The 15,660-nt window shown below is 39.1% G+C and overlaps 1 protein-coding gene across 9 annotated transcripts in view; it reads right to left on the bottom strand.

The window, feature by feature from the left end:
* Window positions 1-15,660, bottom strand: part of atp2b2 (ATPase plasma membrane Ca2+ transporting 2) — a 134,268-nt gene that overhangs the window by 20,073 nt on the left and 98,535 nt on the right. For 7 of the 9 annotated variants that reach the window (XM_052568932.1, XM_052568930.1, XM_052568923.1 and 4 more), the window contains 9 exons: window positions 14,408-14,449; window positions 12,812-12,976; window positions 12,506-12,720; window positions 11,163-11,405; window positions 6,293-6,534; window positions 5,851-6,085; window positions 2,833-3,012; window positions 1,453-1,540; window positions 700-806 (listed from right to left, as the gene is read on the bottom strand). In XM_052568932.1, the coding sequence (XP_052424892.1) occupies window positions 700-806; window positions 1,453-1,540; window positions 2,833-3,012; window positions 5,851-6,085; window positions 6,293-6,534; window positions 11,163-11,405; window positions 12,506-12,720; window positions 12,812-12,976; window positions 14,408-14,449 (1,517 nt within the window). The remainder of the gene's footprint in view (window positions 1-699; window positions 807-1,452; window positions 1,541-2,832; window positions 3,013-5,850; window positions 6,086-6,292; window positions 6,535-11,162; window positions 11,406-12,505; window positions 12,721-12,811; window positions 12,977-14,407; window positions 14,450-15,660) is intronic. The other 2 variants (XM_052568929.1, XM_052568931.1) reach the window with 1 other exon arrangement.

Genomic DNA, 15,660 nt, shown 5'->3' with positions numbered 1-15,660 from the left:
TTTCACATCAATACTAAATTCCATCAAGTTCCAAAAATCGCCATAAAATCGAAATAATTTATTCATTCATTAAAATCATCGTGATCGGCATATGCTGAACCACATATGTTATGCATTACTAAAATTAAAAAGGTTGTATTTTTAGAGTAACATAAGAAAAAAAGAAAGAAAGGAATTATATTTTGCATGAAGAAAACATTATAGGATTGCTGACATTATTTGAATGACATATAAGCACATTCACTTTCTGGTTGAATTAAAGCAGACAGTGAGTGATGGTCAACTCGTGTTGGTCTCGGAGTAAAGCGTTTGTGTTTTTTAAAGACTAGCCTGAGAGACTGTTCTGCTTTAAGACACATCTGACAGTAAAATCATGGTGAATACCACAGAGAGGAGGCCGCCGCAGGCAGCTCGTGTCAGTTTGATGAGCAGGAACACAAGAAGATGTTCTCCTCTGACATGGCTGAACTTATGAAAATAGAAATAGCGGGGCGGTGCTGACACAAGCTGTTTTTTTTACCTCATGCAAGTCAACTGACAGATGTCAAGAACAGGAGTAAGAGGCACCGGCTCACACTAGGGGGCGCTCTGGGCCTGTGTTTGCGCCGCATGAGGTGGCGTGATTGTGCTGAAACGAGGACAGCCTGTGTTTGAACAGCTCAGAGACTGCAATCACGATGCGGTTCGATCGCTGCTCACCATGGCAAAGCCCACATCTGCCTTCTTGAGGGCCGGTCCGTCGTTCGTCCCATCACCAGTTACAGCAACCACCTGCCGCTGGTCCCCCATCGTGCTGTCAATAATACCTGAGAGACAAGTCACACATCACTGACTCATTCTGCAGTCGCTGCCTTTTCCATTTACTGTGCATTTCTACAAGATCTGCAAGAGACATTTTATCAGACAACGAACTGCTGAACCTTCTTTATCACATTGCATTGAGCGATATGAAGAGTTATATACCATATAATTACAATCAGTAATACTTGGCAAGCTTTTAAATATAGCATAAGCAGCATTTTCAATATATATATATATAGCATAAGCAAGAAATTAAGGTTAAATGTAAATACTCAAGCTTGCAAATTACTTAGTGCACTTCATCCAAATGTTGTGGACACAAATGCTTCTCCTTTACAGGAATGACTCATTCCTCAAGACTTATAATGAGCAGCCATATGTTGCCAGCATTAAATGTGATGTGATAAAAACATCAGGGACAATCAGGCGATAACTAATGAAATACACTAGTGATGTAATTACAGTGCAACATTTGCTTACAGTAGTTAATTATCCTGTAACTCCAGCCATGATGTTCAGTCTTATGTAACACAGATCTGATTCAGGAACTCAAATATGTCTAGCAGATCGTTCATCTAAAAGCGACGGTCCCTGTTCATCAGCTATTAGTAGTTTCTGATTGTGACTGACACTGGTTCGGTGTTCCCTCACCTTTGACCAGCGTGTGTTTGTCCGTCGGTGAGGATCTGGCAAGCACTCGCAGTTTAGGCCACACTTTATCAATGCGCTCCTGCTCAACCTGCCAGAGACGTGAGACAGACATCCATCCATCATGACAAAGACACTCATTACCGGTGCCAAAAAGTGGCTATACACCCATCTGATGGATTTCATAAAACAGCCACCACTATATAACATGAAAAAACCGAATCCACCACTAAGATATCTTTCTTGTTGTAATGAGTGTAAACATTCATCAGAAAAGATTCGCATTTACATATAAATGATTTGACTGTGCATTAACTCACACAGCGTCCATCATTCACATGCAGGGTGTTTGTTAGAATGGCCAGCTTTCAAATGTGTTCAATAATTGTCTTCATCAATAACGGCGGTGCAATGTAATGTAATCACAACATCATAAAAAAGCCCCATAAATGATCAGAGCACAGACAGCTATATGAAGCAGTGCTTCGGACAGTCATCTCAGATTGTCATCTCATAATGTTAAAATCGTTTGTGCAGAAAATCTGAATTCCTGAGGCTGTAAAAGCAGAATTGTGCAGCTCACCGATGTATGTCTGTGAAAAAAGCACTGATTTACAGATAGTTACAGAACATATAAAACTTAGACATGTTATCAAAATAATGTAGAAGACAGACACATTTCAAACCAGCAGAGAAAACTTCCAGTCTTTAGACCATGACAGATACTTTGACATTTTTCCCAGTTATAATCATTGCGCCGCGTCTCTCATATCCTCCCACCAAACAATTCAACAGAGCAAATAGTGCAATCTCCTAAATATCTGCTTTGGTTTTCCTTTATATTTCATGTAAACTTCAATTCAATGTCTTGATCTGCATCCCGTTCTCAGCGACGCATGACGAGCAGCTGTCAGGAGACATCTACTGACTAATGAAGTTTAATTCATAGCTCCTAACTTATTAAAACAGCCTATGTGACAATGAGGAATGGTTCTATCAGACTCTAGTTTGCTTTATCTGCAGTAAAATGTGTACAACTCTTGTGTGATGTGACACTGTCATTCTCTTCTAGAAAAACACTGCTGACTCATCCTGCACTACACAGATGTCTGTTCCTCTCCCAGAAATACCAGCTGCCACCAGATACTGCGGATGCATTCAATCATGCTTCATAACCAGCGTAATTAAAGCATACTGGTTTCATATGGAAATATAGTACTGAATATAGTGCTATTTCATGGGCTCTTAAATATAAATGTTTGTGTCTGATGGTATTTTTAACAGAATGTTAACATATATTGCACTGGAGCAGTCAAACCCATTTTCTTGATATTAGGACACAAATGCTGTTACTATTTGCTGTAGACGCATGCAGTACTGTACCTCTCCCTTCTCGTTCCTGATCCTCCTGTTGAACTCCTTCCCGTCGATGCACAGGAAGTCTTCTCCAGGGTGGATGATGCCACATTTGATAGCGATGGCTCGTGCCGTGTTGATGTTGTCTCCGGTCACCATACGCACAGTGATTCCAGCACGCTGGCATTTCTTGATGGCGTCGGGCACCTGCAGACACAGGACTGCATTAATTCACCTCGCTCCACTCCGCTCCAGAGGAAGGGTTAGTGTACAGGCAAAACACACAGGATTCGGTCAGCTCTCCTGATTCCTCTAATCTCTCTTTCAGATGCTCCAGTGAAACAAGTAAGAGCTCATTAGGAGGAACTCAAAGAGCTCCTGCGGTAATTATGCAGTGGTGGAGATGATTTCTCATTAAACAAAATACATAGATATGACGGTTTTTACTTTCCTGCTGAAAAATCTGACCAGGTTCAGACTGACCAACTGAAAAGGTACAAATGAGAGACAATTAAAGTCTAACGAAACCTCTGACACATATACAGTATATATCTACACCAGAGGTTGCGTTAGTTAGACTTTAACATTGTTCATCATTTTGATGGACAGGGTTGGAAAAATTCTGATCATTTTAATCATTTTAATGTCCATATTTTAATTATAACACAAACACTGCTTTTATTTTTCTTCACATTTTCATTATATGCTACAGGATGAACATATAGACTAATGCGTTTATTTATGAAGAGAACAGATGAACAGAGACTCATCACTTTTCATGTTCAACACACCACAGTTAGGGTTAGGGTTAGGGTTAGGGTTAGGGTTAGGGTTAGGGTTAGGCCACTAAAAACAACGAATGATGCTCAAAAAAAAAAAAGAAAGAAAAGAAAAGATTTCTCTATTTCAATAGATTCTAATTTTTATGAACCAATATTGATTCTTAAATCCCAATCGATTCTGTTTTCATTTGATGCATGCACAGTACATATATATAATATGCAAAAAAAAAAAAAAAATTAAAAAAGAGGTTTTATTTTGCTTATGCTGCATATAATTTGCATATTTAAATAGATTTTTCTGTGAAATGCAAAGCTTTTTTCTGCGACTCGCTCTAGTAGAGCACATACTTCACTAGCAAAGCGGGTTAATCAATCTCAAAGATTTTCAACCTATTGGTGTGTTTTCATGTGCAACTTAAAGACTTTTTGATAGCGTATCATGTTGACACTTGTTTTGCACTAGGGTCTTGGCAGACAGACGTTATGGAAATAGGGGCCGGTCTAGACACTAAAGCGAGAGATGATATCTGCTTGACTAGACGTCCAAGTATTTCTGAGAAACACAAAGACAGCCCAGTCCCACTTAACTCATCAGGAGGAGAGGAAGAGCCTCATCAATAAAACACCTCCGCAGGGAAGGTGACGTGGTATCATTAGACATTTAAGACTAACGGATTCTTAGGTTTCGGCTGTTTATTAGGGAACGGAATGGCAAACGTGTCCCGTTACAGAATGCGAGAACAAACACACCAAATCTGCGTCATCAAAAATGCTATAAAACAAACCAATTCAAAGTGGCATTTCTGCAATTCCAGAGAAGGACAACAGCAGGTCGATTCTGCAGTCAGAAGTTCACGAATGTTCCTCCATTAATGCTGTTTTTCTCTTTTACCGCAGACGTTGCTTTCTGTAAGAAGCCTTCAGCAAACTGACAATTACTGAGCATGGCTCCGGAGACAGAGAACGAATGCCAGAGCAAAGAATCAGTGGATGAAAGGAGGAGGTTAAATAATGCAGCAGTATAGATGCTTCTTCTGTGCCTGTGCGTGAAGATGTACGATCATTTGAGGACGTGTTTTTAAAGCATGCTTCTCTTTCACATCCGCGCATGTGTGTCTGATGCAACTTCTCCTCCAATTCCCAGTATTTTCCTGTAATCTCAGAGCAACTGGGTCAGTGAGTCCTGCACAAAAACACCATGCAATGTATTTGAACAGCAACTAGATACACTAAAAGTGATGATATGAGGAGAAGTGTGAACTGTGGAGTCCTCAGGACTCAAGAATTAAATTGGATTGCAAAACCTTCAAATGTTACTGGCGGTGTCAGCTGGTTTTTAGGGATCTTCCACAGATTTAGTTTATCTTGATTCTTGCTTCCAGTGTTTTCAGTGCTTCAGCTGAGCTATGATTTAGCTGTTAAACAGTTTGCACAGGACAAGTCTCTTGTCTTTAAATACAGTGTCTGTCTCTCACTGCTTGAGCTTTAAACCATTTAAAACCTACTGCATCAAGAAAAACTTGTCTAAAAGTTCAAGATGGGGTGTTGAGACCAAAATAACAAACAAAAAAAAACAATGAGACCCCAGCATTTAATTTGATTTTTAAACTTTAAAATGATGCATCTGAATGAAAGGCCCCCTCTGAGGAATGTGTCCAATCATGGTCAGAGAAACCTAAAACTAGTTGTTCAAGCAGTCAGTTTTGAAAATACATGGCTTTGCATATCCTTAGCAAAATCAGTATATGTGACCCGGTCATAAGTAGCACAGGTATATTTGTGGCTATAGCCATTGAGTGGGTCAAAACTATCGATTTTTCTTTTATGCCAAAAATCATTAGGATATTAAGTAAAGACCATGCTCCATGAAGATATTTAGTAAATTTCCTACAACTTAAATATATCAAATGATTAGTAATATGCATTGATAAAAACTTCATTTGAACAACTTCAAAGATGATTTTCTCAATATTCAGATTTTTTTGCTCACTCAGATTCCAGATTTATAATAGTTGTATCTCAGACAAATATTGTCCTCCGAACAAACCACACATCAATGGAGAGATGATTTATTCAGCTTACAGATGATGTATAAATCCCAATTTCGAAAAATTGACCCTAATGAATGGTTTTGTGGTCCAAGGTCATAAATGATGAGGCAGAGGTCACATTATAGGCGTCATCTCCTGATCGAAAACATTATATCAAAATTAAAATTAAAATCGTGAAATATGACATGATGAAATGTGAAGAAATTTCTCACCTCGGGTCTGACAGGATCCTCAATTCCAACAACACATATCGCGGTCAGCTCAGTCAAAATGTTGTTCTCGTCGTCCCAGTTGGGCTCCGGGTCTGCAGGAAAGTCACGGTAGGCCACGCAGATGGTTCTGAGCCCGTTGCAGGCCATGGGTTCGATTACTTTCTTCACCATCTCGTCTCTGTCCCTCGGTCTGAAGACGCGCTCTTCCCCCGTCTCATTCAGAATACGGGTACACCTGAAGCCAACATGCTCACATTAAAATACAAGGCCCTTCATTACAGCAATTTCTGACTTTCTGAGGACATGTCTTCATTATGGAATTCTAAATGATTCCAGGCATTGTAACCTACAGTAATTCAACATAATGTCCCTCCATCTGCTTTTTTTGACAAATTGCATGTACGAGAGCTGAAGCATCAGAGAGCAGATGAAAGGCGCTCACTTTTTGAGGACGATTTCAGACGCTCCTTTGCTGTACATTCTGAAGCTGGCGTCTGGAAGCTTGATGACGGTGCTCATGGACTTCCGCACGGAGTTGAAGGTGTACACCTTGTAGAGTTTCTCCTCTGGGATCTGGTTCCGGGCGGTCTGGTAGTCTCGTTTCAGGTCCAGGACCAGACCAAGCAGGCCACACTCGGTTTTGTTGCCCACTTGTTTGGGAAGACCTCCTTCCTTATCTGGAGGCTGGGAAAGTAGAAAGCCAAAGAGGTTTCAGATAACTGCTGCATGATAACAAGATAAAAAATAACTCTGTTCTGTTTTGTGAATGTTGAGGATTGTTAAGGGTCTCATAACTGACCACCTGTCCACAGGTAACGGCAAACATTGCTTAGTGACCTGCACTCGTGGTGGGCTATGCTGCACCGAGTGCATTAAATTATTTGGTAAGTTTGCTGAGGTCATTTATAAAGTTTCTTTGCAATTCATCACAAACTTATTAACAGCTTGGATGCAGATTAACAGAAGGAAATGAGGTGATTTTAATTTTTTGCAGAGCAGCCCACTCTATTGAAAAAGCAGCATATACTGGTCATATGCTGCTGGTTTGTGCTGGTCAAGTGCTGGTTTTAAGCAGGAGTTAGTTGCTCAGGACCAGCACATAACTAGTTTAAACCAGGTCATGACCAGCAGCCATGCTTCAAAACATACCTAACCAGCCGGTTTTTGTTGTTGTTGTTTTCAACAGGGCAGTGTTAACATTCTTGTTATTCTGTTTTGAGTTTGTTAAAAATCTCAAACACTAAAGTATTAATCTTTTGCAGCCGATTCTTAACATTCACTTTTCGGACTCCATTTAAACTCTGAAGCATGACGATCTCTCATTGTCACTGGGAGTTCAAAGTGAACTTCTAAAACATATATTAACTAAGGTGAGCTTGCTCTTCTATCTTTAAAGCATGTTGAACTGCAATCAGCCTCTACCTTCTTGCTTTCATTTACAACTTACTTTATGCTCCCAAGATGCATTGTGTCCAACAGAAAACAGAGTCCATGCTGAACAAGATGGATCTTCTTAACTTTAACACTTTGTCTTTCCTGCTGTCAATCACTGCTATTTAATAAACTGTCTGCAATCCCACTCTACAAAGGGGCATGTTTCTCTCAAAACATTAATATGTGAACCAAATTGTCTTTCAAAGAATAAGTGTCTGCATACACATGTACGTATAGTATGAAGTCAAAAAAGCTTAAAAGAAACAAAACCAATTTAAAATCTCTTTGTCTGCAGTTAGATTAAAGCAAACACTACCAAGCTAGAATTTCTCCAGGGAATCTGATTTCATTATCTGTTTATTTATTGATGAGAAGAAATGCTGAAATGCCCAGAGAGACTTTGATTGTTAGTTAACTTTCTGGTGTACTGTACTTTTCCAGCATTTCTCATAACTAGGCTTGATTGCATTGCAATGAGGCATACGCAAGATGACTCACAATGTGCATACAGTGGAATTTCTGTAAGCTGTAGCAGAGAAATTGAGAAATTTCAGCAAACAAAGCCAGTGTTACAAGTCTTGCAACTGTCTGGCATCAGACTGTCACTGGTTTGTCTACACGTCAATGGCCTACTGGGTAATCGATCATTTAATTCCCAGGTGGACAAATCAGAATTACCACTAAAGCAAAATAACGTTTTTTTCCTCAAGAACTTTACTAAGTGTACCTCGGGGGAAGAAATTACATTTAAAAAAGTATCTCGTGTTTGCTCACCTGGGTCATTCAAGACTGCTCATGCATTTGATGCGGATTTCATAGCACCCCTCGGAGAGGTGCTGGCACACAAAGCTCCCCTGAACAGCTGTCTTCTCCCTGGTCAGCACGCACTCCTACGAACCACGGCATATGGCAAAACATGCACTGGCAGCACTACTTCCTCTTTACGGCCCTATTCGGCTCCTGCGCTCCACACGGGCCCTCAATCTATTCTCCTTCACGCCACAGGAGCCACGGACGCCCTCTTGTGTCCCCTAGAAGGTCATTTCCATAGCACCTCTTTGATTTCACAGTGTTACCTACACTGACAGTGACAGCCCCTGTCTCAAGCCATGAGGTGAGCGCTCTGCCAAAGCTGACTGGCTAAAATGAAGGAGTGGCAGCCCGAGGCATCGCAGAGAGACTTTGGCAGAGACCCTGAGCCACATGGAGCGGCTGCAGCCGGACAAAACACTCTGCCCAAAATGAGTCACAACTTATCAAACACGAGACAGCGAGATATTTCACCTTGTCATGTGCACGATGAAAAAACTGCTCCCAAAATAGCAGAGAAGTCTCAGGGCAGTGTTCTTTCCAGCATATAGACTAGTGTTGAGTCCAAGTCCAGTAAGTCCAGTAAGTTTAAATTTACCTGAATATGTTTTGGTTCGTTCAAATTCATTCATAATTGCACTCGTGTCCAAACTTGGTTCCTAGTCCGACATTGTGCACCCCAACTTTACAAAAGACTAGTGGCAGATATTTGGTCAAAGAATAACCCTTAGAAAACCATGGTTTAACAATGGTATCATATTGGGGTCGAGAACTCTATTTAACTCAATAACCCTAATCAAATACATTTGAGAAATCAAGCCTAAGTCTTCAGGATTGTTTGAAAATTATAGGTAGGTGTGTTTGGATAATTACAGACACAGGATCTGAAATTTTGGACATGAAAGATAAAAAAATCAGTAACAACAAGAAGACATTAATAAATGTCTCGAACTCTATTGGATAAGGACTTGGACCCAACAAGGTGGACTCTGACGCAACAAAGAAAAGCAGTTTTTGATCAGGAATGGAACTAAACACTGTAGGACAGTAAAGTCTCCTATCCCTAACATACATTATGGAAAAGACTGTGACTCATGGGAAACCTGGTCTTGACTAGATCTATTGTTCTGTCTCTGAGTTATGTCTTACTACAGTACTGAATGACGTCCATATTCATGCTCTATGATACCTTTATACTGCAGGTAACAGGCTTTTAAATGGAGTCATATGCTTCTATTCACAGAGCCGGTCATCATCTGTATTACAGAAACTAGAGTGCCTTTGTGGAGTCACTGAATGGATCCGTTCCCAGATTCCCAAGCAGAAGCCAACTAAAAGCACATCAAGCTTGAATAAAACACATGCAACAAATCCATATCCGATACTCTGTGCTCAAACAAAAGATTGAAAAGATGCAAGAACTAACTGCATCTGTCTTTTGTGTAACTAAGAATCCAGAGCTTACAGCCGATGACCTACTGAACAGTCCTCAAACACACACACACACACACACACCCCGTCGCACACGGACATGTAACCTCCAATCAAGAATTGATGGGAGCCCTGGAACATGACATCAGTGTCAGACCCGACCTCTCCAATCAGACGGCCAGGAGGTCTGATGGAACAGGTGGTAGAAGCAACCTGAGATCAATGCGACAGGAAGTCTCCGCAGAGCTCAGACTACCGCTGAAGTATCAGTGTACATGCCAGCAGCATCACCTGTACTGCGTGTCCTACTCTGATTTCAGGATTACACAAACTAGCTCATACTACTGAGACACTCTCAGAAACACTCTAAATTCTGACTGCAAAATCCTTACCAAATACAGTTAAAAGTTAGTGGGTAAAACTTTGCAAATAAGCGGATGCACCTAAAAGCACTATATTACGATATAATGTAAATCTAGATGCACTGAAATGGGAAGCAGACTTTGGAAAGTTTGCTGAAGGAGCTCTCCCAAGTGTTGGGTGAGGAAAAGTTCATGCATTAATTACATAATGGAGCAGCAAAGAACAGTCGCTTGGGGGAACTCTCCGGGGAAAAAGAGTTCTGCTCTTTTCAGTTTGTGTTAAAACAAGACGTCTGGAAGGATATGCTTATCCAAGTCTTGCTCTGTATGGTTATGAAAGATCTCAGTACTGGTCTCCAGGGACGGGTTCTGTAAGTCTTAGTAAGTCTTAGTGAGCTGTGGCGTTCAGTGGGTTTGCTTGCAGTTGCGATGCTTCTCAAACCGAGATACAGAACAGATCTGATTCCAGGCCCCAGAACCTAGAGGTACTCACATGTTCTCATTTTTGTTTTCTTGTTGTCTCAAATGAATCTTTGCAGAACTTGTATATTTTGAACAAACACTGAAGGTTTGTCTTTTTTCTCTCTCTCTCTCTCCTTTGGAATTCATAGATATTACTTTCCTATTGTGATGCTGCAACTTCAACTTGGTCAAACAAGCCACTGTTTGGATTACATAAGCAAACACCTAAGAGTCTATGATTGGATCATTATTGGAGTGATTGACACTGAATCCAACAGTAAACTGACTTTAGCTAAAAAGGGACACTATTATATTTTAGAGCTGCTTTACAGAAGAATCTGAATTGTCTCCCTAGTTGAGTTTCCACAATGGATTCAGCTATTTTGTGGTTTATCACCGTGAAGCTGCTTTGACACATTACAGTTTTATAAAGAAATAAAGGTGACTTGAATTAATGTTTCTGGCATATGTTTGGCAACAATTTGTATCTAATACAATGTGTAGTGTTTTATTTCTTAAAGAGCCATGCTGGTAGATGTATCCCAAGGCCATATTCCAGGGTAACAATGCCAAGATTCATCTGGCTCAAAATGTGAAAGGGTTGTTCAGGGAACATGATATGTTGCATAAGGCTGTTCAAACAATGCTACATTTAATACACAGTGCAATCAAAGATAAAGGAAGTCCAACAAATATTAGTGTGCAACCTTTTTGGCCAGGCAGTCTACAGTATGTAAGTAATACTGTAGCTTGTGCTATACGTTAACATTAAAATAAATTGTTGCAAAGCAGCTGAAGGTTTCTATGTCTTACCAGTATTTTAGTAGTGTAGGCGCTGTTGAGGGATATAGCGTTGACCAGTATATCCAGAGTTTTGGGTGGGATGGAGCTGGGGTCTGGTATCACCTTGTAATGGACATCGCCCACATAGCACTCCACTACTGTCATCCGGTTGGTCGTCAGTGTGCCAGTCTTGTCTGAGCAGATAGCTGTGGCATTGCCCATGGTCTCACAAGCATCCAGATGGCGTACCAAATTGTTATCCTTCATCATTTTCTATAAGCACATACAAAAGAAAAAAATATATATATTTTATTTTATTTTATGCAACAACATACAGATAACTAGCTAATATAACATCTTCTAAAACCGTCTAAAAACTGCTCTGTACAACATGAGTATCTGTCGAAATAACCTTCTGACTAAAAATGGGACACAAAAAGGCTGCAACTGTATTTTTATTTATTTATTTATTTTGGAGAATGTATTCACGACATGTTCTCTACTGTAAGCTGTTCACACATTCAGACAGATAACATGAAAATCGTGAAATTTCATGAAATTCAGTATTTCCAATTTGTAATTATACATTGTGAATGTAAAGTGAAAAAGCACAAAATATGGCAATTTCAACATGGACAGCATATTGCAAAGTTTGATCTATGAGATAAACATTAATAAAAACCTCTCTGATATGATTGCAAATTAGTTGTCCAATGTGATTTAATCATCAACTGGTTAAACAGTTTCACTGAAAATAATAATCTCATTCATGTCATTTTGTAATGGAGTAAAGGTTTCCCAAAATAAAAATAAATGATGCTTTTTAAAACTATTAAAAGTGATCCTATGATGCCAAAAATTGCAGTTTTACTGTAAAATATTGTAAAAACTCAATGAAAAAAAAACAGTAAGTTCCCATACTATATACAATGAAAAACTGCTAGATCTAACCAATCAATGTATGTAATTTTACTGTAAAATGCTGTTAATTGTACAGTTTTTTAACAAATCAACATAATTTACAGTAATAAACTGTAAGCTGACATTTACAGATTTCCTTGCCTGACACTCCACATTTAAAGTACAGTATTTTGTTTAAATAATCATGTTTCTTAATAGTTTTTTCTATCAGTTATGTACCTTTTGGGTATTATGTTATTTAATGATTATTGAATTATTTAAAGTGTTGTGTAATGCCACATTTGTAAATTACAGTTCTATATTGTAAAATACACTATATTTGTTTTGTAAACGCGTTTACAGATTTTTTTATTTTTTAAAGAGTATGTTCATTGGGTTCATGTAAAATCAAAGTATTAAACCCGATCTAAATATGGTACAGTCTTGATGTTCTTCATGTGGAACACATGTACCTTCACTGAGTAAGCCAGAGAGATGGTGACAGCCAGAGGAAGACCTTCAGGAACGGCCACCACTAGCACTGTCACACCAATGATGAAGAATTTGACAAAATACTGAATGTAGATCGGTGAACACTCCGGCAGCCATGGCCTCTTCAGAACCACAAAGTTATCGATTGCAAAGTAAAGCACCAGGATGATGACTGTAATGGCAGACATCACCAGACCTGAGGAGCAGATCACAGCAAACACTGCATTAGTGCATGGTGCTCCACTGCAATGATAAAACATTACAAACAAGCTAAAAACACATCGCACCAGCTTTGCCGATCTGCACGGCCAGCTTGGTCAGTTTTCCCTGCAGAACAGATTTCTCTTTCTTGGAGACATTGGCTTTCTTCTTCTCTTTGTCATCGGTCTCTCCGCCCTCTGCGCTCTTCAAGGGCTGCATCTCCATCGCTGCAGCACCGTCCTGCTTCTTCACTGTAATGATCGCAGCACACACATGTGGGTTATTTACAGCTAAAGCTGGACTCGACTGTTCTGGCCATGAAGTCATTGTGAGAGAATCACAGAAGAAAAGAACCATAGTTTAAACTCTACTGTTGGCTTGTTTTATGTTTGTTTGTATATTAATAATAACTTTGACATGTTTCTGACTAAATGTGATTATGATGATGCCATTAGCCACCACTTTACTCAATATTTCAAAAGATCTTTGGGCAACACATTATCCCCAAGCCAACAAATGAACATGTTATGTTGTATATCTACATTGATCTGTCTCAAAGGGAACACGAGCCGGTGAATGAAATTCACATTTATCCAGGAATTCAATTAGATGTCAATTGTGGTATCATTACATGACTGAGACACGTCTGCTCTACTGAAAAAAACGTTTCATGGGATCTGATGACAGACACTTCGTATCAAGTTTATATGGGACAAAGGATCCTGAAGTCCCTTTATTTAAAGAGATAGGTCACCCAAAAATAAAGCTCTGCCATCATTCACCCGTATTTTGCTTCAGACCTGTAACACTTTCCTTCTTGAAGTCAGCTGACTGGTAAAAGAAATCGAAATTGGATCGGATATTGGATATTTCAAATGCCTTCAAATCTGAAGTGCCTTCAAAAGCACTAAGGACAGAGATGCTTGTTTTTACTTTTGGGTGAACTATTCCTTTAGGACAAAAGACAAACTGCTTGAGGTTTCTTGTGGATTTTTTTGCCACATTTGAAAGATATTCAATGCTACCCGAGCTACTGTATATAAAACTGGCAATAGCTCCACATTAAATTATAGCTTTGTTATGGTAAACAAAAGTTCTGTTCAATATCTACTGTCTAAATCCATTTATTCTGCAAATTGAGCTCACAATCTAAGTTACTCGTACATAAAGTTTATCCAAATTCATGTTGTTAATAACAACACATGGACACATTATACAATGTAAAACCTTTCGCAAACATGCAACTCTGGAGACCTGAAAATGATCAGAAACTTGACGACACAATGCCTTAACCAGACTTTATCATGAGAATAAACTTAAGAGCAAATTTACTGACAAATGCAAAGTATTTAATAATAAAAGTAAAGTCAGTTGCAAAAATACATCAATTAAATAAATACCATGTTTGCATAGACTAATTTATTTCCATCATTATTTGAAATCTACAGACACCTCTGGATATTTTTGTCCATATGATGAACAACCAAAGAGCAAAAAGAGCTAGGCTACAGATCAGTGAAAAATTAGAGATTTGGACACAGACAGAAAGTGTGAGGTTATCGAGAGAGTCTGAAACACACAGGAGAAGCAGCACAAACAGACACGTGACATCTGAACCCGCCGAAGGAAAGGAGTAAAGTAATGGTGACACTCAAACCAGCGGTAAAGTGAAAGCAGGTTACCTTTGGTCTGGTTGTTCTCCATATTTCCATCCTGCATTTTACCTATGATGAAGGCATCCACAGACACAGGACAAAAATAACAGAAAGCAGACGATAAAACATTCATCACATGGACATTACAGTGAAATCAAATGAAAAAGGAAGACAGAGAATGAGTAATTTATCAACATCATCGTGAGTCACAAACATAACACAGAGTTGTTTCATAATGAAGCTCTGAGGTGCATTATGGGTTTGGTCCAATCAAACTGATCAGTGACATAAAATATCAGCTGAGTTCATTTACTCTGTCAAGGTGTAAATGTTATGTTACAAATCATTGCTTTCTTGAATATGTGTATTTGATATTAAAGTATGCAGTATGTGTTTGTTCAAACACAAGTATTTTAATGTTGGTCTGTTGACAAGAATGCCATGGAATATCTAATATCTGTAGAATCTACACAACATTTGAAACACTTGGTAGTCATTTGTAGGTTTGTCACTATGTTTTATCAAAGCTGAAGAACTATGTAGTAATCGTTCAGATATTCCATGGAGGAGAGATGGAGGAGAAACACTCAACACGATGAGGACTAGAGGAACAGCACAAGTCTAGTGGACATGCAGGAGAAAGAGCCATGCAACCCCACAGGAGCAGAGAGAAGAGCCACCTCAGCACAAGAACAAGAACAAGAGCAACCAAACACACAATCTGTCTAGCTATCTGTCTATCATCAGTTTCAATTCATTGAACGTTCATTTATTTGAAATTGAAATATTTTGTAACAGTGTAAAAATCTTGGTTGCCAATTTAATTAATGGATCCTTGCAGAATTTAAGTATAAGATAAAAAATACCGACTTTTCAACAGTAGTATATGCATGCTACAATTACAAAAACGACATACAATTAAAACTCGCAATTCGAATTATATTTCACATCAAACCATATTACAATCCACACTTGTTTTATAAATGGTGCAGATTAAAATCACTACACAATAAGTCAAGATCTTCTTTTTAAAACTCAAATTTAATATGAGTTGAGGTGCAGTACTTATTTGAGTAAATGCTTCAGTCTCTCGGCTATTCTGTTAACAGTCAAACGGCCTATAAAAATAACATAAGGAATCAAAATAGAAGAGGGAGAACAGAAAAGGAGTGAACGATTAGAGGTGACATGCATTGAGAGGAAGATCAAGACAACTGGAGGAGGAGGAGGAGGAGGAGGAGAGGCGGAGCCAGTGAGGGACGGACAGCAGAGAGCTGCTC

Source organism: Carassius gibelio, chromosome B11 (assembly GCF_023724105.1).
Source record: "Carassius gibelio isolate Cgi1373 ecotype wild population from Czech Republic chromosome B11, carGib1.2-hapl.c, whole genome shotgun sequence".
NCBI lineage: Eukaryota > Metazoa > Chordata > Actinopteri > Cypriniformes > Cyprinidae > Carassius > Carassius gibelio.
This window is presented reverse-complemented; position numbering and strand designations above follow the sequence as displayed.